We start from the raw sequence: 25,564 nt of genomic DNA on the forward strand, positions 1-25,564 counted from the left end.
GTGTTCAAATAAATAACAAGCCTAAATTTTGTAATTAAAATTTGAAGATAATTTATAATAGAAATATTTAGGAATAAATAGAATATATAAGAAAAAAGTAGAGAATTCTAGAACAGAAAAAATAGGATGAAAATTTTAGAACAAATACATATGCAGTCTATATATATGAGTTTCGCAAGTTTAGTTTTTTTTAGTTTTCGAATTCAAGTGATGATAAAGTGATATATTAAATTAGTTTATGTAAAATTAATTGAATCGTGCATCGCACGAGAGTAGATACTAGTTTAGTATAAAATTCACGGGGAAGCATCTATGGAGACGAAGACTATTTGGGCCTTTAATAATTGGGCCTTTGATCGATGTCGGTCCAATACCATCGGTTTCTTTTTAATTTCGTACTGTTAATATTGTTTTGGACTTTATCCCTCATTTTTAATTTTAATTATATTCATTTTACATAAATAGGACTCTAGAAATGTTAAATAATATCGAGAATCTTTAACGACGGTTCCTCACCGATTTCTCGTAGTATTATCCGAGCAGTCATCGTTGTAGTCCTCAATATCATTCACTCCTCAAATAATTATAGTAACCGAGCTCGTGAGGAGTTTTTCAATAATATAATTTGATTTACACTTGATGATATTATTTTAGTTATATAATTATTCAACTTGTTAGTACTCCGATGCTACGAGTGGTGTTTAAAAACAAGTGAATGATATATGTGTTTAATTTCGTAGTGCTTGGTGACATGTATGTTTTGAAATTGTTTCTGTACTTTATTTTATAAATATACTAAAATATTATTTATGTTCATTTTTTTTATTTTTTAAATTGTGTAAATTATGTTAGCTATAAATAGACTAGACAATGAAAGTAATATCTAAATAAACTGTTATTCAATTTTTTTTCATAAAATGCAAAGTACAAAAAGTACAAACTACTCTAATTCAATAATGCAATATTATTTTATTTGATGAAGAATGCGATTAAATTTTCTTGCACAATATTCTCGAAAATTCTAGTAAAATAATAACCGCCTCCAACCGAACCTAGCCATGTACAACCTCGTATGCACAGCGTACAACATCAATAGCCGTCACCGTTTAAGGCGCGAGCTCGTTTTTTTTTTCCCGTTCAGTCATCTCCTTCACACGCCAAGGTTTTTTCTTCAAAAGAAAAAAGAAAATAATAATAAAGAAAAGTTCTGCTCAAGCCCTAAATTCGATCGAGCAATACTCCGGCGATTGTTATTTTCGATACATCTATTGATTTGAATACCGAGGCGGCGAGGATTGGCGGCTCGATGAATCGCCGTCGATTTACATCGAGGGTTCCCCTTTTGTTGATTTATGCAAGCACGATTCTAATCATCTATTCCCCAGGTAAAAATCGGTTTCCTTGTGAAGATCTTCGTTTGATTGAGTTTGTAATTTTGATGATTGAATATGTTTTGTGATCGTATGAGAATTCGGTTTGGGGATTATCGATTGTTGTATGATTAGATATCTTCGTTATGTTGATATTGGCGCCTTCACGAGTTGAACTGACATTATTGATGACAGAAATGGATTTGTGGAGAATTTTTAAAGTTGAGTTTGGGGGTTTTTTCGACGAGCTAAAACCTTAATTGGAATAGAAAACAAGTGAATATGCTTTGAGGACCTCTTGTTGTTAAGCATAATTTAATATTTGCAGTTCAAAGTGAAAAAAAGGCAATTATTGTGTAAGCTTTACTTTGAGAGAGAATGATTTGGTGGGGATTTTGAAATTGATGAGAAGTTTTCTTTCGTTTTACTTAACTGTATTTATCGGTAGTGATGTTGTTAATGCATTTGAGTTTTTGCTGCTGAATTGATGGTATTGTTTATATTGTGGTTTATCTCTCCTGCCTCCAGCATTGATATCAGCAGCAGTTGTCACACTTGATTCCATCGAGATCTTCAAAACTCATGAATGGATTCCGACTAAACCCAAAGTATACTTTCAATGTAAAGGGGAGAGAGAGATAATTCTACCAGATGTTAAAAACAAGCATGTATTGTATTCCTTCAGGGGTGAAGAATCGTGGCAGGTAATTTCCTGATGATTTTCGAGTGACTTTAACATATTCTTAAACTTCTTAGTTGTTTCTGTATGACTCTTGTGATTTTCAGTTTGTGAATATTGAAGCATAAATAAATTTGTGCTCGTATATTTTTTTCTATGTTTTGTTGTTGAAGAAGAATATCAGTACTACGATATTCTTTCAAAAATTCCTTCTAAATTCACAAATCACAATAACTGTGTCCCACTTGTTCTATTTTTCTACTGTTGCCTGTACTCACAAAATTTTGAAAGTTTGTGTAGTTAATTGGTTGCCGACGATTCTTGTTATCCTTAACATGCTTACTTGTTACGGCCCGTTGTTGTCTGATTATTGGTTATTCCTGTCAGTTAGATAATTTACACCTTGAAACCTTAGAGGTGATTCTGAATTACCTCTTGTTTGTCCCAGCCCCTAACAGAACTTCCTGATACGAAATGCAAACGTTGTGGACTCTATGAGGAGGATGCCGTTAGACCAAATTATGTATTTGATGAATGGGAACTTTGTCCATCTGATTTCACACGGTCCGATGGCAAGTATATTCATGTTAGGGAGAAAGAGTTCAATGCCACATTTTTATGTAAAGAATGTGTTGCTCGGGAAAAAGGTGAGAGAGTATAATCTTTCCTTTCATCTTCTAATTGTATTTATGTGATGCAAAACTCTCACAGCATCTCATGTTGCATAAATTGTCGTGTTAAAAAGTTGCATAGCTCGTACACCCTCTTTTCTTGGCGAGCATATGAAAGAGTCACTCTGTCATTGCATTTTTAGTTTCTATGTAGAACCAGTGAATGTGATTTGTATACACTCTGAATGTTCGTGCGTGCTATTTTTCTCTCAGATGACTGCTCAGATACCTTTGAAATATGCATTTGGTAATATTCCAGTGAGGCATACACTCATTTTAGCTAACTGATGAATTTTATGATTGTTTTTTCAGCTTCATCTTCATCCTCGCATTCGGATAAGGATAAAGCTAATTCCACTAACGCCAAGCAAGAGGATTCAAGCAAAACGCTACCTTGGCCTTGGATTGTAGCTATCAGTTGCGCATTCCTGATCCTGTTTACAGGTGGCCTTGTAGCTGGTTGCAAGTGGTGGCAGAGACGAAAGAGGATGCAACAACAGGCTCAGTTCCTCAAACTTTTCGAAGATGCTGATGATATCGAGGATGAATTGGGTATAGGCCCTCTCAGCCATACAGTTTGAGTCACACATCTGGATCTTCTCACTCTTTGTCTGTACACTATGGATAGCTGCAACAGGACGAGCTCTATTGTATAGGTGTGTATACTCATGTTCATACACAAACAAAACATTGCACAATCATGCCCACATTTGAGGTTTGAGGTAGTTCAGGCCTTTGCTGTGTGCATTTCTTTTGTTTTAGGACCTGACAAAGACGGCATCATCAATATGCACGCGACGTGTACCATAAATAAAACACGAGATGAGATATTATTTACCAGGAAATAGTGAACTGTCTATGTAAAGATGAAGAAACAAAAACCCAGCAAGAAAAATGATCCCTTTTTATTGCATCATATTGTGACTTGGCGTCTTTTACTCGTTTGAAGAACACAAGAATACGAATTGATGCAAGTGTTCATCAACTCGTAGTTGATCAGATTTCCGACTAGCGTGGATACACAGTCTCATAAGCATAGAAAACATTACAAAATGATGCATGTCCCACGAAACTAATTTTCGTACAAAATCGGAAACCTGCTCTTATAGAGTTGAGAGACTCAAGTGCAGTTTGGCCAAATGATTTACTCCATTTATTAAGCATCATCTAATTAGTAATTATCCCAACCAATTAATATGAAAAAAAAAATTAAAGATTTAGTAGTAAAAAAATATACCAACTCTTCAAATTAAAATCGGAAAAAATCCCTAAATTCGGAACAGAACCGCCGCTTTCTTCATCACCAGATTTCTCCTCGCCATTGTTATGTTGAGAAAATGCTGAGAAGAAGATTCACTTCAGTGTTCCCCAGCTTGATCCGAGCTGCCCTGGTTCAGCGCCCAAACCCTACACCAACACCAAGGTTTCCTCCTCAGCTACACTATGCATCGCCGTATGCGGCTTGCTTCAATCACCGCTGCAATTCAGCGAGCGTTAGGGCTTACAGCAGCCTTTTGGCGCTGAACGATCTGAGGGATAATCCAGGGTCGCGCCAGCAGAAGACGAGGAAGGGGCGTGGTATCGGGTCGGGTAAGGGGAAGACGGCCGGGCGGGGGCACAAGGGCCAGAAGGCTCGTGGCACCTATAAATTCGGATTTGAAGGCGGACAGACGCCGCTCCGCCGCCGCCTTCCCAAACGAGGCTTTAAGAATCCCTTCACTCTCACATTTCAGGTATCCTCATTTTGATTCACCTCATTTGAATTCGATTGCTGATGTTATGTTAGGTTAGGTTAGGTTAAATTCATCTTTCTGAGCTTCAATTTTACTGCAATTGCTCATTTGGAAAAACCTAGAGGAGTTTCTACTTGTAGCGATTATGTGGTGTTAATTCTAGTGTTTGAATAGGTTTTCCACCGATTGATTTAGCTTATAAATATCATTACATAGAAAGAGTTTAAAGATGAATCAAATGATCTATAGAGCTCATGTGGAGATTATTGAACATACAGTGAAGTTGTGAATCAAGCCGAATTAGCTCAATGATAGGAGTTATCAAGATTGAAGTGCATTGGGATATCCCGAAATTCCGATCTAAGTAAACATGGGATTATAAGCGGAGTACTATTTTTATCTATCTAGGTCAATCTTTAAAAGTAAGTGCTCCTGATTGGTTTGGCTTCTCGAAGTAGTACCATTTTAGATTTGATACTACACGATGTTTCTAAACCCTGTATTTCTTCGTATCACTAAAGGACTACAAGTGTAATGTTTGTGTACAAGGTAAACTTAGCTCAATGATAGAAGTTATCAAGCACCTTGGGATATCCAAAATTTGAATTTTCAATCCATCTAAGTAAACAAGAAGGGATTATAGCTCATAGTAGTACTATTTTTATCTATCTGGGTCGATCTTCAAAAGTAAATGCCCCGGATGGATTGGACTTCTCGACATACACCATTTTGGATTTGATATTACACAAGTGCTTCTTAACTCTTAAGTCTTAACACTATTTTTCTTTGTATCATTAAAGAACTACAAATATATTGTGTACAAGGCAAAATGAAGCTTTGAGGTGTTGTACAGACCAGAGGTGGTAACTTTTACGTTTTAATTTGCTGATGTTATTTGGTCCTGAAAATGATCGTGAGTGAGAAATACATTCTGAGAGTTTTATTACTTGATAAAAGTAGAAAATCAGTGCGGATCTCTTACATTTTTGTGTGACTGGATTTGAGTAAAGCCACTGCTGATTCATCTCGATAGGGATTCCAATTAGGACAGGGCCTAAAGCATTTTCCTCCTCTCCGTCTGTTTTTTGCATATTAGTCATGTCTCTTTCTCTCTTACTCTCTTGTGTTTGGCATACATTATAACTGTTGGTCACCTGCAGCCTGTTGGTTTAGGAAAAATCGCAAAGCTGATAAATGCTGGGAAAATTGATTCTTCAGAATTGATAACGATGAAAACTCTCAAGGTGTGTAGTGTGTATATTAGCTTCTTATGATACTCTCTCATCTCTCTCAAGCCTTATCTGAAAACTTGCACTATGTTTTTCCCAACTAAAGGACTGTGGAGCTATAGGCAAGCAAATAGAAGACGGTGTTAGACTAATGGGACGCGGAGCTGAACACATTGAATGGCCCATCCATCTAGAGGTAACCTTTCCTTAACATTTTTCGCATTCTCAAAATATGTTTGGCATCCATTTTTTGCAATTTCAATAACCTCGAGCCACACAGGTTTCAAGGGTGACAGTAAGGGCGAAAGCAGCAGTAGAGGCTGCTGGGGGGACGGTGAGACGTGTGTATTACAACAAACTGGGGCTGCGGGCGCTGCTGAAACCAGAGTGGTTCGAAAAGAAGGGCAGGCTACTTCCAAAAGCAGCAAGGCCACCTCCGAAATTGAAAGAGAAAGTAGATAGCATCGGCCGATTGCCTGCCCCAAGGAAACCGATACCTTTCACTGCTGAAGAAAAAGAGGCTATGCCTGCTGCTTCCTAAACTGCTTAATGACTACTTTAGAGGCAAGACAAATTGCTGAATTTATTATAGAATTTGATTTTGTTTTGTTTTGTTTTGTTGTTAGTTGAGATGATGTTCTTGCTCCAACAAAAATAAAATTTTTGTTGTTAACATGTCTAAATAATCTCTCTCACACACTTTTTATAACAAATGTTTGTTCATTTTGGGACAATAATTAGTGCGACTAGGCAAGGCATGTGGAAAGAGGGTGGTAGTTGGGGTTCAATTATTTTAAATGGACCATATTAATTAATTCTAATGTCATTTATTAAAACTGCTTAACTGGCAGAATAATTGTTTTTTATCTGCTTTTGATATCTAAAATAAAAGTTTAGCAAATTGTCTTTACTGTAGTTAAATAAAATACTAATCACAACCAATAATTTTTTTCTGTCTCCGCCTTAATAGTTTAATAATTCAACATAAAAATATCCCACTATTATAATTACAAAAACTTTCTCACACGTGATTCACATATTCTTACTTTTTAATTTTTTATATTTACTTATTATATTAACCACGTTACTAGTTTACTACAAATTACTTAGGTCGGTGTTTAACTTTTTTCTTAAATTTGTTTTGGAGCAATACTTTGGTCGGTATTGAAATAATACTTTTGCCTCATTGTAATTTTTCATTTAAATTTTAATGAGATAAATTATAACGTTTAAAATAAATTAAAAACTACATCGCTCTACGAACAACCAATATTCCATTTTTTTTTTTCATTTTTAGTCATCCGCACATATTAATTATATTCTATTGTTAATAAGTTTCTCATACTTTTATAATCTATTTGATACAAGTATAATTTAATAACAATTTATAAAATTAATTACATCAATTCTTGTCTCATTTCCAAACATAAAAGTGCATTGATTGACAATTTTAGAAGAAAGAAAAATCAAGGCAGATGTTTTGCACACAATCACCTACCATTCGGTGAGGAAAATAAATGGACGACTCTTAAAAATATATTCTCGGAATCTTCTCTCTGCGAAAAAAAAAATTCAACCGATTTCACTTCATCTCGGGGCTAAACACTTCAATCTTCGCAGCTTGGATTCGTTTCTGGAAAATCAGCAAATTATTGAATTTGTGTAAGTATCGTTTATGCTCTTTCTCGTCAATCACTACTTCCGATTTCAAAGCATTTGATTCAAGCTTCAGCTCTTGCATTTGCTATCTCACTGTTGTTGACTTAGTAAATTTTTTTTTGTGAAATTATGTTGTTAGGGCTATGTTTGACTAGCAATTGAATTGGAGTTGATTTTGAATTGGGATTTACTACATCATAGACTTTGTCAAAAAAAAAAAAAAAAAAATTAGTACAATTTTCCTCTTTGGATGTGATTTAGTTTTGCAGTAGAGCTAAAAGGGATAGAATTATTGCATGATCATTTGATCTTAATGTGTTCATTTTGTTGCATGCAGATGTCGGAAATTCCGAGGATTGGGATATTTTTGAGGATTTTGTTGTATGGATTATGTTGATTTAGGGTTAGAGGATTGGAATTTGACATTTATTGGGGGTGAATATTTGTGAGTGAGCCAAATGAATGTGGTGGGTAGAGTTGGCAGCATCATAACACAAGGAGTGTACTCGGTTGCCACACCGTTTCATCCGTTTGGTGGGGCGGTGGACATAATCGTTGTTAAGCAGCACGATGGGACGTTTAGGAGCACGCCTTGGTATGTTCGGTTTGGAAAATTTCAAGGTGTTCTCAAAGGGGCGGAGAAGCTTGTCCGAATAGAAGTCAATGGTGTCGAAGCCGATTTTCATATGCATCTTGATAACTCGGGTGAAGCTTATTTTGTCAGGGAGGTTGACGCGGAGAAGGATGATCGGGAGGGTGTTAAGGACTCGGAGAGTCTTGAAGGCGGGAGGGAGGACAATAGCAGTGTTTATAGTAATGCAGAGAGCGGTTCTAAAGAGAACGATTTTTTGGGACAAGAGATCGATGAGTTTAATGGTGGTGACGCGGAGATGCAAGATTTACGCACAACTCTTGGTATGAAGCGGTTAGAGAGAGCCGAGTCTGACAATGAGCGGATGTTCTATGAGTTTCAAGATGAACAATCTTCTTTGGATGGTTCAGTTGAGTTCTCTGAGTACGATAATTTAGATAGTGTGGAACATGCATTGGAGGAATCGCAAAATTCGAATTCGGAGGTGGTTTTGGTGAGCGTGGACGGGCATATTCTAATGGCACCTATATCATCATCCGTGACGGATGCTGCAAGTGTGCAACTGAGCACGCCTCAGTTTCACCTTGGACCGGGCGAACGAACTCAACAGTTTCACAGGGGTGATGATTTGTGGACGACTAATTGTATGGACGAGCTTGATTCTCCTACACATGAAAACACCCCTTGGAAAAATTGCAACGGAGACGAGAATCCTCAATCTTCTGAACACTTAGAGCCTGGACAAAGTGACAAAGATCGTCTATACCATGTCCAAGCAAGTCTGGATTCATCTATTCACGACAAGGAGTTCAGTGTAGAAAGTGGCTCTGAAAGTGCATCAGGCCGTTTTCTTACACGTGATGTTTTCAAGAGTTGCCATGAGTTCATGGAATTTTCGCAGCAGTCTGCAGACGAGGATCGGGAGGATATCAGTTGTTCAGGAGACCAGAAATCGCCTTTGAGTCCTTTGATGAATGACGAACATGTAGAACAGAATCTTGAAATATCAAGAGACAATGGTGAATCAGATTGCGACGAGTCTGGAATTCCTAGCCGTGTCTCATTGCTCGAGTCACAGGTTGAAGCTGCAGCTCAGGAAATATCTACTTCCAATACAGATCACAATGGTTCTGATCGCATGGCTGTTCGGTTTGCTACCGTTGATCAGGATTCAGGGAAACAAGTGGAAGATGATCGAACTGTCGGAACAGTGAATGATGGTAAGGAGTCTCCTTCTGATGTATGTCGAGAAAGGGACCACGTTGAACCACATACAGCTGCTCCAACTGAACCGTTTGGTAAAAAATTTCATTTAGTAACAGCAAGATTACCACTACACTACATTCCTAGTTTCCTTCATTTTCCGAATCTGATATTATCATATTTTTTTTAATTGCAGGGCTGGAAATATCTCTTTGCGCAAAGTTGCTTCATTCTGGAATGGGCTCGAGTGCAGCAGAAGATGCCTTCAACGAGAAGCGCATATCATTGGAGGAATTTAAACTTTCACCTGCATCAGTTGTGAAGAGTGAAGACCTGATTGTTAGAATTCAGGGGAAGTACGTACCATGGCATAAAGCTGCACACATTGTTCTCAGCATGGCTGCTTTTGGCGAAGATCTACCGGTCGAGGCAGAAGACGCAATCCCGGTGGAACAGGAGAAGCCAGAAAAAAAAGAAGACGATCCACAGCTGGTGTCTACTCCATCTCGCAGATGGAGACTCTGGCCAAATCCGTTTAGGAGGTCCAAGCCACTCGAACATGCCACTAGTTACTCTTCTAATGAAGACGTCTATGTTGGTTCCGAATCCGGCTCACAGAGTCAACAGGCAGTTTCGACCCCCACAGCACGTGCAGCCAGTGAGTCTCCTCGCAAGCAGTTTATTAGAACTAATGCACCCACCACCGAACAGATTGCATCTTTGAATCTCAAGGAGGGGCAAAACATGGTGAGTTTCAAATTCTCTACCAGAGTTCTTGGATCCCAGAAGGTTGAAGCTCATATGTATTTGTGGAAGTGGAATACACGAATCGTGATATCAGACGTGGACGGGACTATTACCAAGTAAGTTAGTTTCACATTTCATTTCCTAATGTGTTATTGCTGACTGTAATTGGCTGAACACTAAAGTGTTTTTCCTTTCTCGCTCCTTGCTTTGAGAGGGTTAATGATAACGAAACAAAGATCGAGACATGATAACCAATCCCAGTTCCCACACAGCTTTGGTTTTGCCTGAAAAAATCGTGTCTGCTTGTTTCTAGGTCTGATGTTCTTGGCCAGGTCATGCCGTTGGTAGGAAAAGACTGGAGTCATTCTGGGATCGCTCATCTTTTTTGTGCAATAAAGGTAGTATCTTTAAATGCCGCGTTTTTGGTCAAGCTGATTCGTACCATGCATTCTGAGCTTCCAACTGAAACTCATTTGATTATTGGAAATATGAAGAACTGCATTTCTGTAGTTTTGTCTTATTATTAATGTTTCTGCTACAGGAGAACGGATACCAGCTCTTATTTCTAAGTGCACGAGCTATTGTTCAAGCATATTTAACGAAAAGCTTCCTATCCAATCTCAAGCAGGTATAATTCTGAAGACCGTGAGTCTAAATGGCGTTTCTGATCACGATATGTTTGTAGCACATAAAATTTCCTAGTTGATAAGATGGCCTGAATCTGTTGCAATGTTTGGTCCACATAAATCCGTGCTACTCTAACTGTTAACTTCTGCGTATGTTCTTGTGTTTCTTGAGCCGGTGGAAACTTTATCCTCGTATTATTTTGAGACTTATGTGGTTATTGTTTTGTTTCAATATGGGCAGGATGGTAAAAGCTTGCCAACTGGACCTGTTGTCATTTCCCCTGATGGATTATTTCCCTCGTTGTACCGAGAAGGTGACATCCTTCTCCTTGGCATATCTTTATACTTGATACATGAGAGCCATCAGCGGAGATTAAGTGTCTACACACAGATGAAACCTGGTTTTACGAATTTTGAAATCTAATCGCAAAATTTTGTCGCTCAAACTACTTTAGTGGCATTACAAGACTTTCATATATGGTTGTTCCTTTCTCGATTAGTTTGATTCGTTCGAAAGTTATTTCTCTTCATATACGGTTGTGAATTATGATACACCCATTTTCATTCTCTCCAATCTTTTCACTACACACATCCATCTTTGCCCATCGTATCTGACAGAAATGTTGCGTTGTGCCAGTTATACGACGAGCTCCACATGAATTCAAGATTGCCTGTTTGGAGGTAAATGTCAAAATCCATTTGCTATGCTAGTTTTGTCTGCCAAGAACCTTTACATGGTTATGCAATCTTTGTGTTACAGGATATTAAGGCGCTCTTTCCACCCGATTACAATCCATTTTACGCGGGTTTTGGAAACAGAGACACCGACGAGCTCAGCTACCGGAAAATTGGGATTCCTAAGGGAAAAATCTTCATAATCAACCCTAAGGTAAAGTCTTTGAGGATTTAGTCTAAAAAGAATGCAAGAAAAAAGAAAAGAAACACTCCAACTTTCCTTTGAATGTTTTTTTTTCCTTGCAGGGGGAGGTGGCCATTAATCGTCGTATTGATGTGAAATCATACGGGTCGTTGCACACGCTGGTGCATGACATGTTCCCGCCAACGTCATTGATCGAACAGGTAAACCCAAGCCATACCAGAAATCACGTTTTTCATGTTTCTTGATGCTGAATTTGCATCCGCGCAGGAGGATTATAACTCGTGGAACTACTGGAAAGTGCCTTTGCCCGATGTCGATAACTTGTAGAAGCCCAGCTCGGCCCGAATGCAGAGCTGTATCAGTGGCTGTAGATGCTGGGACATAATTTTTTGGTAGCTAGTATTCTTGTTTCCATCACTTTTTCGTTCTCTGCCTCAGCATATGATTTAGTTAAAAACTCCATTTATAGATATATGTATCCATATATAGACCATTCATGTTGTACTAAGTTGATGCACATATTCATCTTTAATCAATAAATATATTCTTCCCATTTTACTTTTATTTTCTTTGTTTCTGCATCCTATTTTGTTTCTTTTCTTTTTCTGGATATTTTGCATGTATTTTATTGAACACTAAAATATTCAAAAATTGCTCAAATGCTGTGACATAAATTGACATTCATCCATCTGTATTTGCTAATCTTTCAACAACTTCAAAGCCTTCATAATGTGTTACACTTTGCCGAGACAAAATCCTCATTGAACCTAAGACAAGAACATGACCATTTGCCTATGTTTCTCTCTTGTCACAAAGCTCAACCTTAATCCCAACAAATACCAGTCATATTCAAGAATCTCTACAGAGATTCATTGCAGGAGCCATTGATGCAACATATGATTCGTGTCCGAAACTCACACGGGCAAGTGTGTCGTCGTGTTGAGATCGTTTCTCGAAGAGTCCAGAACCGATGACGGTGGAATCAAATGACATAAATAGGATTAACTTCAGAATCAGTGTCAGAGTGTCTGAATGAGCTTCCTCCACTTCTCGAATACTTCTCTCTCTTCCTCACCCTCCGTATCCTCCTTGTCTTCAGCACATAATACGTCATGCCACCTAGAACTCCGGCCATGGTGACCGCCCCTGTGATAGAGACAAGGATTGCAGCCCATCTATGGTGCTTGCCGACAATGATGTAAGACGAGGAGAGGAAAGCCACCGTGGTGCAAGCTGCGGCCAGCCACATTAGCTTATTGATCACCTCCACAACCCGTCTCTCAGATTTCACCTCGCCTCGGACCACTGTGATTTGCACCACCACGACAGCCAAGGATGTGAAGAGTGCGATGGCATTGGAGATGAAGAAGACTTGGAAAGCCCGGCTGCTCACCATCACAGCCATCCCTTTGTCGTTGTCGCCTCCCGGGACGGTGAATATGGCTGCAAAAGCAACTGTTGCAAACAGAACAGCCACCACTGTTACCGAGTTAGTAGCATTGTTGATTCCTTCTCTATGAAGCTTCCTGAGCTCCTTTGCAATGCCATTCACATTCTTGTTTGTTTTACGCGCCTGTTCAAGTTGCGTATGCACTTCTTTCTTTATCTCCGAGACAGTTTCCCGGAGTTCATCACGGGGTTGGTTTAGCTCGTTGGCCTTCATTCCACCATAGCGCATCAAGCAGTCTTTAATTTCACAGATCTCTTCCGATAGAGGGAGCCCTTCAGCTATGTCGAGCGCTGTTTTCTGACCTCTAGTCAGCGCATTTACATTCGTGTCACGAAGCCGTAAGAGCTCCATTACAATCTGCAAAAGTCATAAGCTTTAGATGTAAAAAACTGTAAGAAAGAGTAAAATCAGAAATGCAGAAGCTAAAGGCCATATAACATAAGCTTCTATACATGTATAAATCAGAAGCCACAAATGCAGATTTTTTGACTCATCAAAGCATCAACGCCTTTCCTTACCTCAGCACGCTTCTTCCTCGTAGCTATATGTAACGCAATATTACCGAATTTGTCAGGAAGCATCACTATGGCTGGATCTGCCTGCAGAAGTAGCCTCACCACTGCTGAGCTTACGCCCTTCACAGCCATGTGCAGAGCAGTCTGCCCTTTCTTATCAGTTTTTCGGGCCAACTGTCGGTCCATCTCTAGCAAAGCCTTCACAATATCTGCATGGCCTTGGCGCGCTGCAAAGTGTAACGCGTTTTTGCCATTGGATTTCCGCGCCTCTAGCGACTCAGGATCGTTTTGGAGCAACTCCTTTACAACAGCTAGGTGCCCTTTCGTTGCTGCAGATATGAGAGGAGTTGCATTTGACTGGCCGACTGTGTTACTCAGGTCTGGATCATGATCTAACAGCATCTGAACAATATCTGTAGAAGTTGCAGTTCGTATAAGTCGGGTTTACAACGAAATAACATTTATCCTCACAAAGATCCAGATAATGACACTCACTAAATATAACTAAAGCATTCAAGAACACAAGATCAAACTCTCTATTTTCTCATTTCCTCAGCTAGCAAAAGAGAATGCCATTACTTCAAGCAATCATTTGAGCCATATAATGTAGAAAAATCACTCTCCATCTTAACAAGATGACACAATTCAGATGATCAAACTATTTAGTTAACTTGCTATTCGACAGATAAATCGTTCGCACACTAAAAAACTCGCATTGTAAGACATTTTGTCACCCAAAATCAGAGGTCTTAGCACACAACCATCATTCAAAGATGCCTATTCACATCAAAATATTGGATCAAGTAATGAGACAAGTCGGATTACCATGATGGCCTCGACTGGCAGCGATGTGCAAAGGATCAAATCCCGACCTATTCTTCGTCCTAATCCCCTCCCTCGTCGAATAAGGCAACAACTCCTTCATCACATCAATGAACCCCTTCTCAGCTGCGATGAAGAGAGCGGTTTCCCCCAATTCATTCACCTCATTCACTACAGCCTCCCTGATCTCCGCCACCCCGGCGTCAAACTCAGCCCCCCGCAGCGTCTTAAGCATCTGCTCGTCGATTTCTCCCAAAATCTCAATCACCGCCGTCACATCACCCTTCTGCGCAGCCAAATGGAGCTCCGTATCGTTGTGGCGGCCAGTCACCTGCCTCACGTACTTCTTCTTCCCCGATTGATCGAACCGTTTGCCTGAATTCGACACGATTAGGGCTTTGCTGGAGTTGGAGACCACCAGCGCCGGCGCTCGCGGCGACGGCGACGGCCAGAAGTGCTCCGTTCTGAATCCTTTCTCGAGATCCTTCTCGCCTGCTCACACATTCAAAATCCACGAACATTGAGGTGAAAAATGAAAATGATACTATCCTCGATTTCTCAATTTTTTTTCAATTTCGCGTTGCATTCACACAATTAACGCTGTAATATACAAATTCAGAGTGCGAAATTGATTCACCTGACATTTGGGGAGGAGCGCCTCTTTCATTGGGGGAATCCATGGCGATCGAGGAAAATGTAGCTGATTTTGTGTGTGTTTCCGCTAATCAAACATGCTCTCGTTGCTGTGGATGAGTTTGATCGGAAAGTAGGTGTGGATTCGATGGAGTGTTGGCGTGCGGAGGCGGAAGGGAGAGCGGCCGGCGGTGGTGCAGCGGCGGAGGCGGAGGAAATTGAGTAATGTTTACGCCGCTGGGCCCACCACCGTATTAACGTTTCCAATTGCGCCTTTTCTTAACGACATTTCAAGTTAGTTAGTTAGTTTACCTCTATTTTTTTTATGTTTATCAAATAGTGTCTATTTTTTTTTAATGCAAAATACATCTCATTTTTCTAAATAAATTGATAAAAAAATATACTTGTTCTATTAAATTTGCAATTTTGTTCAATCATATAGTATTAGGCTTACTAAGTTGCTAAAATATTTTGTCGACACATATTAATATGGCAAAATGATGTTTTTAACTAAGGACGATCTTGAAATTCTTATTTTAGCCTTATCTACCTTGTCAAATACTATTCTTGGACATACGATTATTGCAAGTAAAATCACCAATTATTATTGAAGAATATATTCCTGAGTAACGAGTAAGGACTCAAATTAGATAGACATATCCAAATTCAAGGCATGGGGTTTTATTCAAATTGACCAAAAAGAAAAAGATTAAATTCACTCATTCAAAACTTTTACCAAGAAATATATATGGGAAAATGGACAAAATGGAGAATTAAAAGGACTGAAATTATTAGGAGCTGGCTGGCTAGAAATAATGGTTTAAGAGAAGAAAAGGAGTTAATTGCCAACTGAGCAATGAACAATGCTTTGCCATCTTCAGCTCTCCTCCCTGCATAGATAGGGACTTGAAAATTTTAAAAATAAATAAAGATTCGATTTTTAATATAGAGATAGAGATAGAGATAGAATTCATGCATTTCAAATCAGAATTATGGTGTATAATTTGTTTAATTTCTGGAGTACTTTTGTAATAGGATTCGATATGATAAAAAATTATTTGCTCGAGTTCATCATCTTCGATTCCAAATAACAACATTCTTGACTTCTTGTGCAACAACTTCTAGTATTAAATTCGAAAATTATTTTTGAATCATGTTTCATTCAGTATTAATCATTACGAGTGAATGTCAGTTTAGTGATTTATGCATTCTTGATTTTATATATCCAAATGTTGCTCTGTAAAGACCAGATGATCTTGATTGGCAGTGTGGATTCATGAATTGCAAAGTGAAATTTGACCTGCAGGTTTGGATATATTATAGTACTACCTCTGTCCCAAGGGAGGTGACCCCTTCCTTGGGCGGCACGGGATTTTATGCAATTTTATTTTGTGTGTTAAGTGGAGAGAGTAGAGATAAAAGTGTTTCCATTTTTAATAATGAGTCACCTTGGTTGAGGTCATCTTCGGTGGACCATTTCTAATGCTTATTCATTTCTGATGTGATCCTCGTTCTAAAATTTGACGGTAGAAACTGATATTGGGTGGATGAATATATGAAAGTCGTGAGATGGAACGATTGACACCGAAAGATTGTTTAGAAAAGCGGATGAAATTGAGAAGTCAAGAGTAATAAAACTCTTATAAACTTAATATTCAATTCCAACAATAAGGAGTTATACATGAGATGGTGAAATTGGAGTTTGCATTATGGAAATGAGTTAAAATGAAAGTGGAAATTGTGGTTACTCTATATATATATAAACACCAGTATCATGCATTACCAAATCACCTCAGATTCGAGTTCATCAACCAACCACGTTACCACATCCATGGTCTCTAGCTATCAATTAATGTTTTAATTGTTTTTCTCTTTTCAGGACTCTTCTTCATCTGCCTCTACAAGCAACAAGCTTGCATACTTTCCTCCTGCAAAACCATACAATGAAAGTAATAATGTCTGTATCCCTGCGTAATTTTCATTCTTTGTATTTAACATAAATCATATAGAGCAACTAAGATTCGTCAAACACAACTAAAATATCAAAAACAAACATTGCCAGTTTAGTATCTTCAAGGGGAACATGAAGCTTATCAGCAACAGAAAATTAGATCACTAATTATTAATCATAATGTTAATCAGGTATCTATTATTAGAATTTATAAGCTACTATTGAATATTTAAATTCAAACTTATTAATCATAAACAAAATTTAATACTTGTAGTATTAGGAACGCGGTTGAATTTCAACGTGAACAGAAAAAATCCATTACCAAATCATATGTCTGCCTTTACGTAATATAATTTGGATTGTAACTATTTATTTTCCACATTTATAAAAGAGCGTTGTTAGTACTGAAATTATTGTTGATGCTAATTTTCTCACTTTTTACTTATTAAGTACGAGTTCTTTATTGAATTAATTTTTCATTATTGTAAAAATTAAGTTGTTGATTTAATAAAATCTAATATAATATATTTAATCAAAAATGGTACTCCCTCTCTCCCAACTAAATTAGGTCACTTTTTTTTATATGGAGACTAAGAAACTGTACAAAATGATCTAAATAATAGTAATAAGATAAAATATGAGAGAGAAAAAAGTAGGAGTGATAGAGAGAGTAAAGTAGGTGAATAGTGATTAAATGTTTTGTTTTTTTCAAAAAAAAGAAAAAGAGATGATTCAATTTTATTGTTAATTCCATAAAAGAACATTGCTCAATTTAATTGAAACGAATGAAGTATTACAAATTAACTATATGCATGGATTATGATTTGGCTGATGCATTACGACAACACTTCACCAACTCAATTTGAATATTGATTTTCCTCATCAAATCAAATAAAGTTAAAATGCACCTACATATTCTTCATGCAGCTGATAGGGATCTCAACAATCAAATGCATCAGAGACTACAAGTCGACGTGCAAGACGTCAACAACACCAGCCATGCAAACGTACCAGACACCGATCATGAAGAAGAACCGCCGAGTGAGAAAGGTCGATCGAGAAGCATAACAAGGAGCAAGAAAGATAGACCCCAACGCAACAGATCGCAACCAGCGAAATTCAAGGACTACACGTCCTACTGAGATAGAGATGGAAGATTTGTTTAGTTTTCCTTATTTTATTTTTTTGCCTTGGTTATTCTATTTCCTTGTTGAACGCTATTTTGTTTAGGTTAGTTTTTGATAAATCTTTTCGGGTTTTCTTCTTGATTCTTTCCCGAATCGTAGAGTCGAATCAAGCAGGGTCCGAACTCTATATATAGAGTTCATTAGAGAGTCAAAAAACCGACGAGAAATAAGACAAATATTATTTTCTCAAAATATCGTATCTTCCAAACCCTAGTGACTGCTAGGGTTCTTCCTTCAAATTTACTCAACCTCACAAACGCACAGGTGCTCTAATTCTTGTTAGGATCCTAAATCCTATCAGCAGCCTTCAAATACCCAAAAATAGTTATTAAACATTTCAAATTCCCCTTTGTTAAAGTCAAGTTTAAATATTTTTCAGTTAATTTGTCGTATAGAAGAATAATTATGCCATTACGAGTATATATATTAATACCCTCTTATTCACTAACAAATGTTCTTCTTAAAATTATTATTAATAGTCTTGATAAATTTTGTCAATATATTCAACTGTGTAGAGAGATATAAAAACCGAATATGACGCCGTTAAGATATTTATATGAAGACTTTTCCATATAATTAGGAGTTTTAGGTCTCTTTAATCATATTTGGGCTACTTGATTTTTGTTGACATCGTGATTTTTAAAATACTTTAATTGTGAGGATAAAAATAATAAACCTATTCGGGAAAAATTCGCATAAGCAGTATGATAAGTTGTATTGGCTTTCCGTACAACGTTTTTTTTAGACCGTTAAAATTTACTTAGGTGAATTCTAGTGTTATCTATCTATACATTGTCAAATAGGGGAATATAAGATGTACTAATTGATAGTAGTTGCAAAATTGTTTTTTTTTTATTTTTATATAATCTCACTCAAAGATCATAAATTTTTAATTTTCAAACTCATACTCCATTTCTTATTCTTGTAAAAGACACACACTCGCACACATAAATTGTTGGGTATTGATTTGAAACGTAATGCCTCCCATATGTACATTAACTATAAGGTATATTCAAGTAAAATACTCCATAATATAAATTTGCCTATTAATAACGCCAAAGGCCGCATATTCGAAATTTGCATAGCCCAATTTTAAATTAATAAGTTTATACTATATTTTACTTAATGCACTAATTTTCAATTTTTTTATTGTTATTGTTTTTATTGGTAATTATTTTTTCTCCATTTAAAATAGCATTAGTTAAGATATGAAATATAATTAAGAGAAACATAAAAATTTATATAAGCAAATCTAAATAAATAAAAATATTAAACGTTAAGTTACAATAAAAAAAAGAAAAGAGGATATTATCTGCTCCCATTTAACCGTCTCTCTCTCAAACCCCTCTCGAAAAATCCCTTACTATGCGGCGAGAACTATCTCAAGATCTGCAGTTTTCACAATCTTTCCATTGAAATCGGGTTAGTTTCTCATGAAATTTATTTTATTTTTATGTTATAATGTGTGCTTTTACGAAAAGCCCAAATGGAAATTTGCTGGTTTTCGTGTGCCCACAATGTGTTTGATGAAATGAAATCGGGTTAGTTTCTCAAGAAATTTATTTTATTTTTATTTTATAATCTGTGATTTTACGAAAAGCTCAAATGGAAATTTGGTGGTTTCTGTGTGCCCACAATGTGTTTGATGAAATTAAATCGGGTTAGTTTCTCAAGAAATTTATTTTATTTTTATTTTATAATTTGTGCTTTTACGAAAAGCCCAAATGGAAATTTGGTGGTTTCTGTGTGCCCACAATGTGTTTGATGAAATGAAATGTTACTTGCGGAGGCTACAAATTCTGTCAAAATTTGTGCAATAGTAAATAAAACTATGTAAGTTTAATTTCATAATACAATGTTGTTTAAGCTAGAGCATGTTTTCATGTTTAGTTTTTTTCAATCTAAAATGATGGCTATAAAATATGGTTACCTTAAACAAAACCTTTTGGGCAGCATCTAATCCAAATTTATGTTTTGCATGGCCTCTCAAATTTTGTAGCACACTTCTCTATTAATTTAATACTCATTTATTCAATTCAGTCGTTTTTAATTATAACATCGATTAATTGTTTTCTTTCTTTTGATGAAGTTTGACCGCCCTCATTTCTCCGCTTGCGAAAGAGTTCACTTATGGAGTGTTTAATAAGTGATTATACCGTTTTGTGGATTCATTTCATAATTCTAATTATTTTTCAGGATCCCGATCACGATCCCAACCCCGACCTATCTCCCAACCCTGTCGGTTGGAGCAGACTCTACGGAGACTCCAACTTGGACTCTAGTGAGTAACCCGGAGGGTGGGGCTGGGGCGGTGAGTGTGGCTGATGTGTCCGGTGTGAGTAACCCGGAGGGTGGGGATGTGGCTGATGCTTCGTTATATAGTGAAGCGGCGGCCTTGGCTCTCAAGGTGAAGAAATTTAATGGTTTCCAAGGTGAAGACCCACCACAACTCTATTCTCTGGTTGGCAAAAAATTGATCAAGCAAGTCAAAAAGATGCTGGAGGGAGTTGGAGGATGCGGCTGCAGAGCGGTCCCTGAAACGCCGGGAGTCAGATGATGTGGCTGATGCGGCTATGGAGCGGTCCCAGAAACGCAGGCAGCTCGGAGACGGAGATGGAGACTGATCTGATCAACTATCTTGCATTAGACTTTCAATTTTCAAATTTCGCAGACTTGACTTGTGTATTTTGATATTAGTCGACTCCTTCCATTATCATATTATCTTCCTGACTTAGACTTCTTTAATCCATTTTAATCTGCGTCTTTCATTATGATTTTATTAAGCAATAGTTATTAAACATTTCAAAATCCCCTTCGTTAAAGTCAAGCAGCAATTAGCACTAGGACTATTAAATCAACAAAGTTTAAATATTTTTTCATTTAATTGGTCGTATAGAAGAATAATTATGCCATTATTAGTATGACCTTTCACAACATAAAATCTAGTATAACTTTACCAGTGTCTGGAGGGTGCAAGAATTGAACTAGACAACAACAGTAGACTGATAGTTTTCTGATAATGACCAGATAGTCTTTATCAGAGTAAAAATTGTAAAGAATACAGCATTGAATTTTCATAAGAACATGAAGCAAGTTCAAATAGATAAAACAGAAGCAATGTTTTCACAAGAACAGTAAGGTTCCTAAATTGTTGATAAGAATCCATGAAAGAAAATTGACTTTCTGAGTCGGGTATGACTGGAACACCAGATGCCCCTGTGCTGCGACACATGTCCTCAATCTGTAAAAAATGAAGAAGAAAAAGAAGAAGAAGAATGAGAAAGGGGGGTGGGGAGTTTCTTTTATAGGAGAGGTCAACCATAGTGATAAGAAAGTGTATGAAAAGGCTCAATGTCATATCTTCCCGTGACAGAGGAAAAACTGTGTCAGTATTTTTGAAATCACGTATACTGTCTTTTTTGCTTACTATGTGGTGATGACAGTTGAAGGCGCCTTACCGTAACATTGTGAAGTGGGCAAATAACTAGCAGTTCCTTTTATATGAAAAATGCCATCCCAAAAACTTAACAACACTAGAAACATGCTGCTGGATGAAATAGAAAAGCTGGGATTGAAAGAAAAAGTATGACCTTTCTCCAAACTTCTTCATTGGGAGCATTTTTGTCAGTACAGTTTCTAGCGGTTCTCTTGATCAACCTTCACCTTGTATCTCGCTAATTATGTCACAATTGGTTAATCGTGATACAGGTAAACAACATGATACTCTAGAATCAAAGTAACAATACCATGTAGAGCCCTCACCTGAGTGGCCTAACCTAAGGAACAATATGCAACACACACAAAACCCATTTCCTTAGCATTGTGTCAGGGTTGTGCAAGTAACATGGCATTCATAGCACTCCAAATAAAAAATTCTATCTATGATCGAACACATTCAATTTATATCATCCGAAAACTGGTTATTGCACAGTTCAAATGGGATTGAGCTATCCGATATACCTTTGATAAGATCACCCATCAAACTTTTCACCAAGCCTTCCAGGAGAACTCATTATTTCATTACAGAGTGCCGATTTAGCACAACCAGGGATTCCTACATAGGAAATTGACAGTGCACTTCAGAAAATAAAATATTAGGAACTAATATGAAAGGGCAGATATAAAAGGTAGGAGATCCTTTACCATAAAAGCATTGTGCAAATATGCATGCACACACAAACACACACACAGAAATCAATGGAAATGCATTATGCTCAACCTTTTTATTTGTGAAATTCCTTGATTTAGCAAACCCGATGCCCAATGTTGTACAACAGTTTAGAAATTTAACATATTATTCCATAAAGAGTTCCGAGGACAAGAACATTACTTTTGGAAAAATCCTTATGAATCAACGTGATCTGTTTTGAACTAGTAATATTTAAAATTCAGCTACAGTTTTGTGGGCATGGATATTGTTTCATGATATAACAAGCAGTATGTCAAGCATTAGCCCTTTTATAATATATAGTGATACTATCTATTTTTTGGGTTGTAATTGTATACATAAACTTGTAATGTTGTGATGGGATAGTCAGCAATGTAATCGATAAACCATAAAAATAGATCTGGCTGATTTAGAAAAAATATCAATTCTCCAACAGCGAAATAATGTCATGTTTAATTTCATGCTAGTTTTAATATTTAAAGAAAAATAAGTGGAAAAAAAATTAATGGAATGTGAGAATTGGGGCAAATGCTGCAAATTCAAAACTCTTACTATAAAGAGCCTGGAAAATCAGACAGTACTGAAATTTTAGGTGTGCCTTGGAAACTTAGATTTGATACAGTTTCCATAAACATAACTATGATCATAACTGTATACCAGAATTGACTGAAGGGAAAAAGAAATGTTGGCAGGAGCTGGATGCCAATGCACCAATAAGAATTGCAAGTTTTGTGAATCCAGTAACCAGAAATGAGAACTAAATGAAAATCAGTTTAATTGTTCATTGGTACAGAACTAAAAGTATAAACGCAATTCTTTAGTTTTGTCAAAGATCTGTAGGTATCATATCGGATCAGATGCACTAAAAAGCAATCAAATTATAACCAAGTCAACTGACCTTTTTCTCTCATTCTTCTGTCTCTATCATATTCAAATTTGTCACGGATTTGGCTAGCTTTTTCCCAGGTGTCTCTTTCCGTGTTTCTCCCCACAATTGATCCTGTAGCTAAAATGGCAAATGTCGAGTTGAATTGTTACAAAAGGAGGCTTATAAAACATCTTAATGTATCACTCTAGAGGCACCAGAATGCACAGGGCAAAACTTACACAGATAATAATAAAGCAAGATACTATTTATTGAATAAGATACCAGCTAATACAGTTACAAACTTCCATATGCGCAGATGAGGAAAAAGTGGAATGAAGACACAAATAAGTTAAGGACAGGGTAGAAGGCGAAAGTTACAAGTACATGAATTCCTGCCAAAAGATTAGTCTTCATAAAGTTTGAATAAAACCGATGATTCCATGAGTATGCAGATTGCAATTCACACAAAATAGAATTGAAAATGAAAATGATATGCAGTTTATAGACAATTACCTGCAAATAAAAGAGAGATAATCATTACACCCATATATATTCTTTTCTAACCAGGAAAATGAAAATGATAAAAACAATGAAAGAAACACAAAATCATGAACAGGTTAACATGAATTGTCCTGAGATACATTGTTCAATGATCAATATATGATAGTTCAAACCGCGTAAAACAAGTGATGAAATGGTCAAAGAAATGCACCAAACCTCGTCATCATCAGGTGAATCATAATTAGCATGATCCTCAGCAAGTTTCTTAGAATAGCCATCATCCCAATACAACCTCTCCCAATTTTCTTTTGCACCATGGTTCATGCTCCTTTCCATTGCAATAAAAACCAACAATTTTATCATCTAACTTATCAAATAAAAAAATCTAACTCTAAACTTCTCAATCTCATAATTTCATCTCTATTTGACAAAATAATTACGAAAAAAATCTGAAATTTTTTTGCCGATGGGAATAATATATGCATTGATCACATAGAAATGGATAGAAATAGTTGTGGCTTTCTAAAGCCTTGAACAGGTAAAACCAAGATTAGTTACATGCCATATTGCATACTTTCCTCCATCTCACCATACAGAACAGGCTGAACAGCTAAAGTAATTTTCATTCTTTGTATTTAAAGAAAGCATAACATAAATCATATAGAGCAACTAAGATTCGTCAAACACAACATTCATGTTTTCAACACTAGTTAACACTAAAATATCAAAAACAAACATTGCTATTCAGAGATCCCTTGAGTTTGTTGAAGGGGAACAGCAACCGGCTTATCAGCAACAGGCTTATCAGCAACATCAACAGCAAGTGGCTTAATAGCAAGTGGCTTAACTGGTTTATTGGATCTGAGCTTGATTATCGCTAATTGAACAAGATCATTAGTATAATCATAAGACCACCAGCCCTGCACCTGGAACACAACCTTGACCGTGGAGGCGAAAATACTAGCTGAGTCATCCAAAGAACCATAGATGGGAGGCCTGGGTAGGGGTTTGGGCTTGTAGGATAGGCTAGATCGAAACTTGATTAACACAAGTTGAGCCAGACTCTTATCATATTCATGGGACCACTTTTCCTTCACCTTATACGTTTTCCTCACCAACTCCGTAAAGAAATAAATGTTGCCATCGAAAAATATCCGATTAGAGCGCATCGTTTCCGCAATTCTGTGTGCCTTAATTGGCCTTGGAGATAAGGGCGGTTTTCCCTTCCCATCCATTCTGCACAAACAACAAATCTAATTTTATGAACACGCCGGAGAGATTAGACACACAATATTTTTTCCTTCCTACCTGATAAATGATAATGAACACGCCGGAGAGATTAGACACAGAATATGAAGCCAGGGGTGCTCCTCTCATTTTTCATACTCCACACCTTTTTTCCTTCCTATAATATTTTAAGATCAATAAACCTACATAGCATTAATTAATGATTAACCTGGCTTTTAGGGATGGATAATCAGGACATAAGAGGATAAATTTTTAACCAAAAAAAAATATACTTTTTTCATTATTAGGTTAATAGAATTAATTTCAGTTTTGATTTTATATCGTTTCATTTCACCGAATAACAGTTTCTATTGTTGAGTAGCATATTTTTCATAAAACAATTAATCATTTAATAATACTCTCTCCCTTTACTATTGAGAGCCTTTTTGACTCGGCACGTGTTTTAAGAAATTATTTAACTTTATAAAAAAAATAGAAAAAAAAAAAATGAGTAGAATGTGAGATTCGTTTAAAATAATAGATTTACATTTAATTGTGAGTGCTTTCAAAATGGTAAAATTGTAACATCCAAAAAACATACTTAGACAAATTTAGTATTCCAATAAAAGAAATGATAGATTTATGGTCAAGAACATGCATAATTAAATAAATATAGAACCCATTTAAATTATGTTAGGTACGTAAAAATAATTAATTAGTACTACTAAACACTAAACAACATCTCACTTAGAATGTGGTGAAATTTTCTTATATAGAAATGGAACTTTGCTTTCAAGTTAACGGGAGATTAATTAGAAAATATACATATTTACTACAAAAGTAAATTAAAATT

The 25,564-nt window shown here is 36.7% G+C and overlaps 4 protein-coding genes and 2 long non-coding RNA genes across 10 annotated transcripts; 4 read left to right on the forward strand and 2 right to left on the reverse strand.

Annotated features, from left to right (window-relative positions):
* The first annotated feature begins 1,119 nt into the window (after window positions 1–1,119).
* Window positions 1,120–3,636, forward strand: LOC125213973 (valine-tRNA ligase). 2 transcript variants are annotated; one of them, XM_089068798.1, is made up of 5 exons: window positions 1,120–1,385; window positions 1,899–2,074; window positions 2,498–2,696; window positions 3,033–3,082; window positions 3,177–3,636. In XM_089068798.1, the coding sequence occupies exons 1-5, from the start codon at window positions 1,307–1,309 to the stop codon at window positions 3,276–3,278; spliced, it is 606 nt and encodes a 201-aa protein (XP_088924924.1). In that variant the 5' UTR covers window positions 1,120–1,306; the 3' UTR covers window positions 3,279–3,636. The 2 variants fall into 2 exon arrangements, with proteins under 2 accessions (XP_088924924.1, XP_047970757.1); XM_048114800.1 differs by having other exon boundaries at window positions 1,125–1,385; window positions 3,033–3,636.
* Window positions 3,637–3,948: 312 nt separating this feature from the next.
* Window positions 3,949–6,368, forward strand: LOC125213972 (uncharacterized). Its single transcript, XM_048114799.2, has 4 exons — window positions 3,949–4,453; window positions 5,614–5,697; window positions 5,789–5,878; window positions 5,963–6,368. Exons 1-4 carry the CDS (start codon window positions 4,058–4,060, stop codon window positions 6,221–6,223), a joined length of 831 nt encoding a protein of 276 aa, XP_047970756.1. The 5' UTR covers window positions 3,949–4,057; the 3' UTR covers window positions 6,224–6,368.
* A 775-nt stretch (window positions 6,369–7,143) lies between these two features.
* LOC125214169 (phosphatidate phosphatase PAH1-like) lies at window positions 7,144–11,953 on the forward strand. Of its 2 annotated transcripts, none has more exons than XM_048115073.2 (10): window positions 7,144–7,344; window positions 7,679–9,231; window positions 9,333–9,999; window positions 10,197–10,281; window positions 10,425–10,511; window positions 10,751–10,823; window positions 11,147–11,190; window positions 11,270–11,398; window positions 11,491–11,589; window positions 11,657–11,953. In XM_048115073.2, the coding sequence occupies exons 2-10, from the start codon at window positions 7,800–7,802 to the stop codon at window positions 11,714–11,716; spliced, it is 2,676 nt and encodes an 891-aa protein (XP_047971030.1). In that variant the 5' UTR covers window positions 7,144–7,344; window positions 7,679–7,799; the 3' UTR covers window positions 11,717–11,953. The 2 variants fall into 2 exon arrangements, with proteins under 2 accessions (XP_047971030.1, XP_047971031.1); XM_048115074.2 differs by having other exon boundaries at window positions 7,679–9,153.
* Window positions 11,954–12,052: 99 nt separating this feature from the next.
* LOC125216270 (ankyrin repeat-containing protein ITN1-like) lies at window positions 12,053–15,090 on the reverse strand. Its single transcript, XM_048117943.2, has 4 exons — window positions 14,814–15,090; window positions 14,180–14,668; window positions 13,358–13,767; window positions 12,053–13,196 (listed from the first exon to the last, which is right to left on the reverse strand). Exons 1-4 carry the CDS (start codon window positions 14,854–14,856, stop codon window positions 12,372–12,374), a joined length of 1,767 nt encoding a protein of 588 aa, XP_047973900.1. The 5' UTR covers window positions 14,857–15,090; the 3' UTR covers window positions 12,053–12,371.
* A 3,961-nt stretch (window positions 15,091–19,051) lies between these two features.
* On the forward strand, window positions 19,052–20,692 carry LOC125199400 (uncharacterized). The gene is made up of 2 exons (XR_016136786.1): window positions 19,052–19,369; window positions 20,144–20,692. It is a non-coding gene; the product is annotated as an uncharacterized LOC125199400 (long non-coding RNA).
* Window positions 20,693–20,996: 304 nt separating this feature from the next.
* On the reverse strand, window positions 20,997–24,936 carry LOC125215287 (uncharacterized). Of its 3 annotated transcripts, XR_007175238.2 has the most exons (7): window positions 24,793–24,935; window positions 24,221–24,720; window positions 23,701–23,812; window positions 23,014–23,121; window positions 21,908–22,001; window positions 21,538–21,621; window positions 20,997–21,188 (listed from the first exon to the last, which is right to left on the reverse strand). It is a non-coding gene; the product is annotated as an uncharacterized LOC125215287 (long non-coding RNA). The 3 variants fall into 3 exon arrangements; XR_016137268.1 differs by having other exon boundaries at window positions 23,014–23,115; window positions 23,701–24,720; window positions 24,793–24,936; XR_016137267.1 differs by having other exon boundaries at window positions 23,701–24,720.
* Window positions 24,937–25,564: the final 628 nt, after the last annotated feature.

The sequence above is a fragment of the Salvia hispanica genome, chromosome 3 (genome assembly GCF_029641045.1).
Source record: "Salvia hispanica isolate PSC_SH4W2 chromosome 3, Shi_PSC_v1, whole genome shotgun sequence".
In the NCBI taxonomy this organism is placed as follows: Eukaryota; Viridiplantae; Streptophyta; class Magnoliopsida; order Lamiales; family Lamiaceae; genus Salvia; species Salvia hispanica.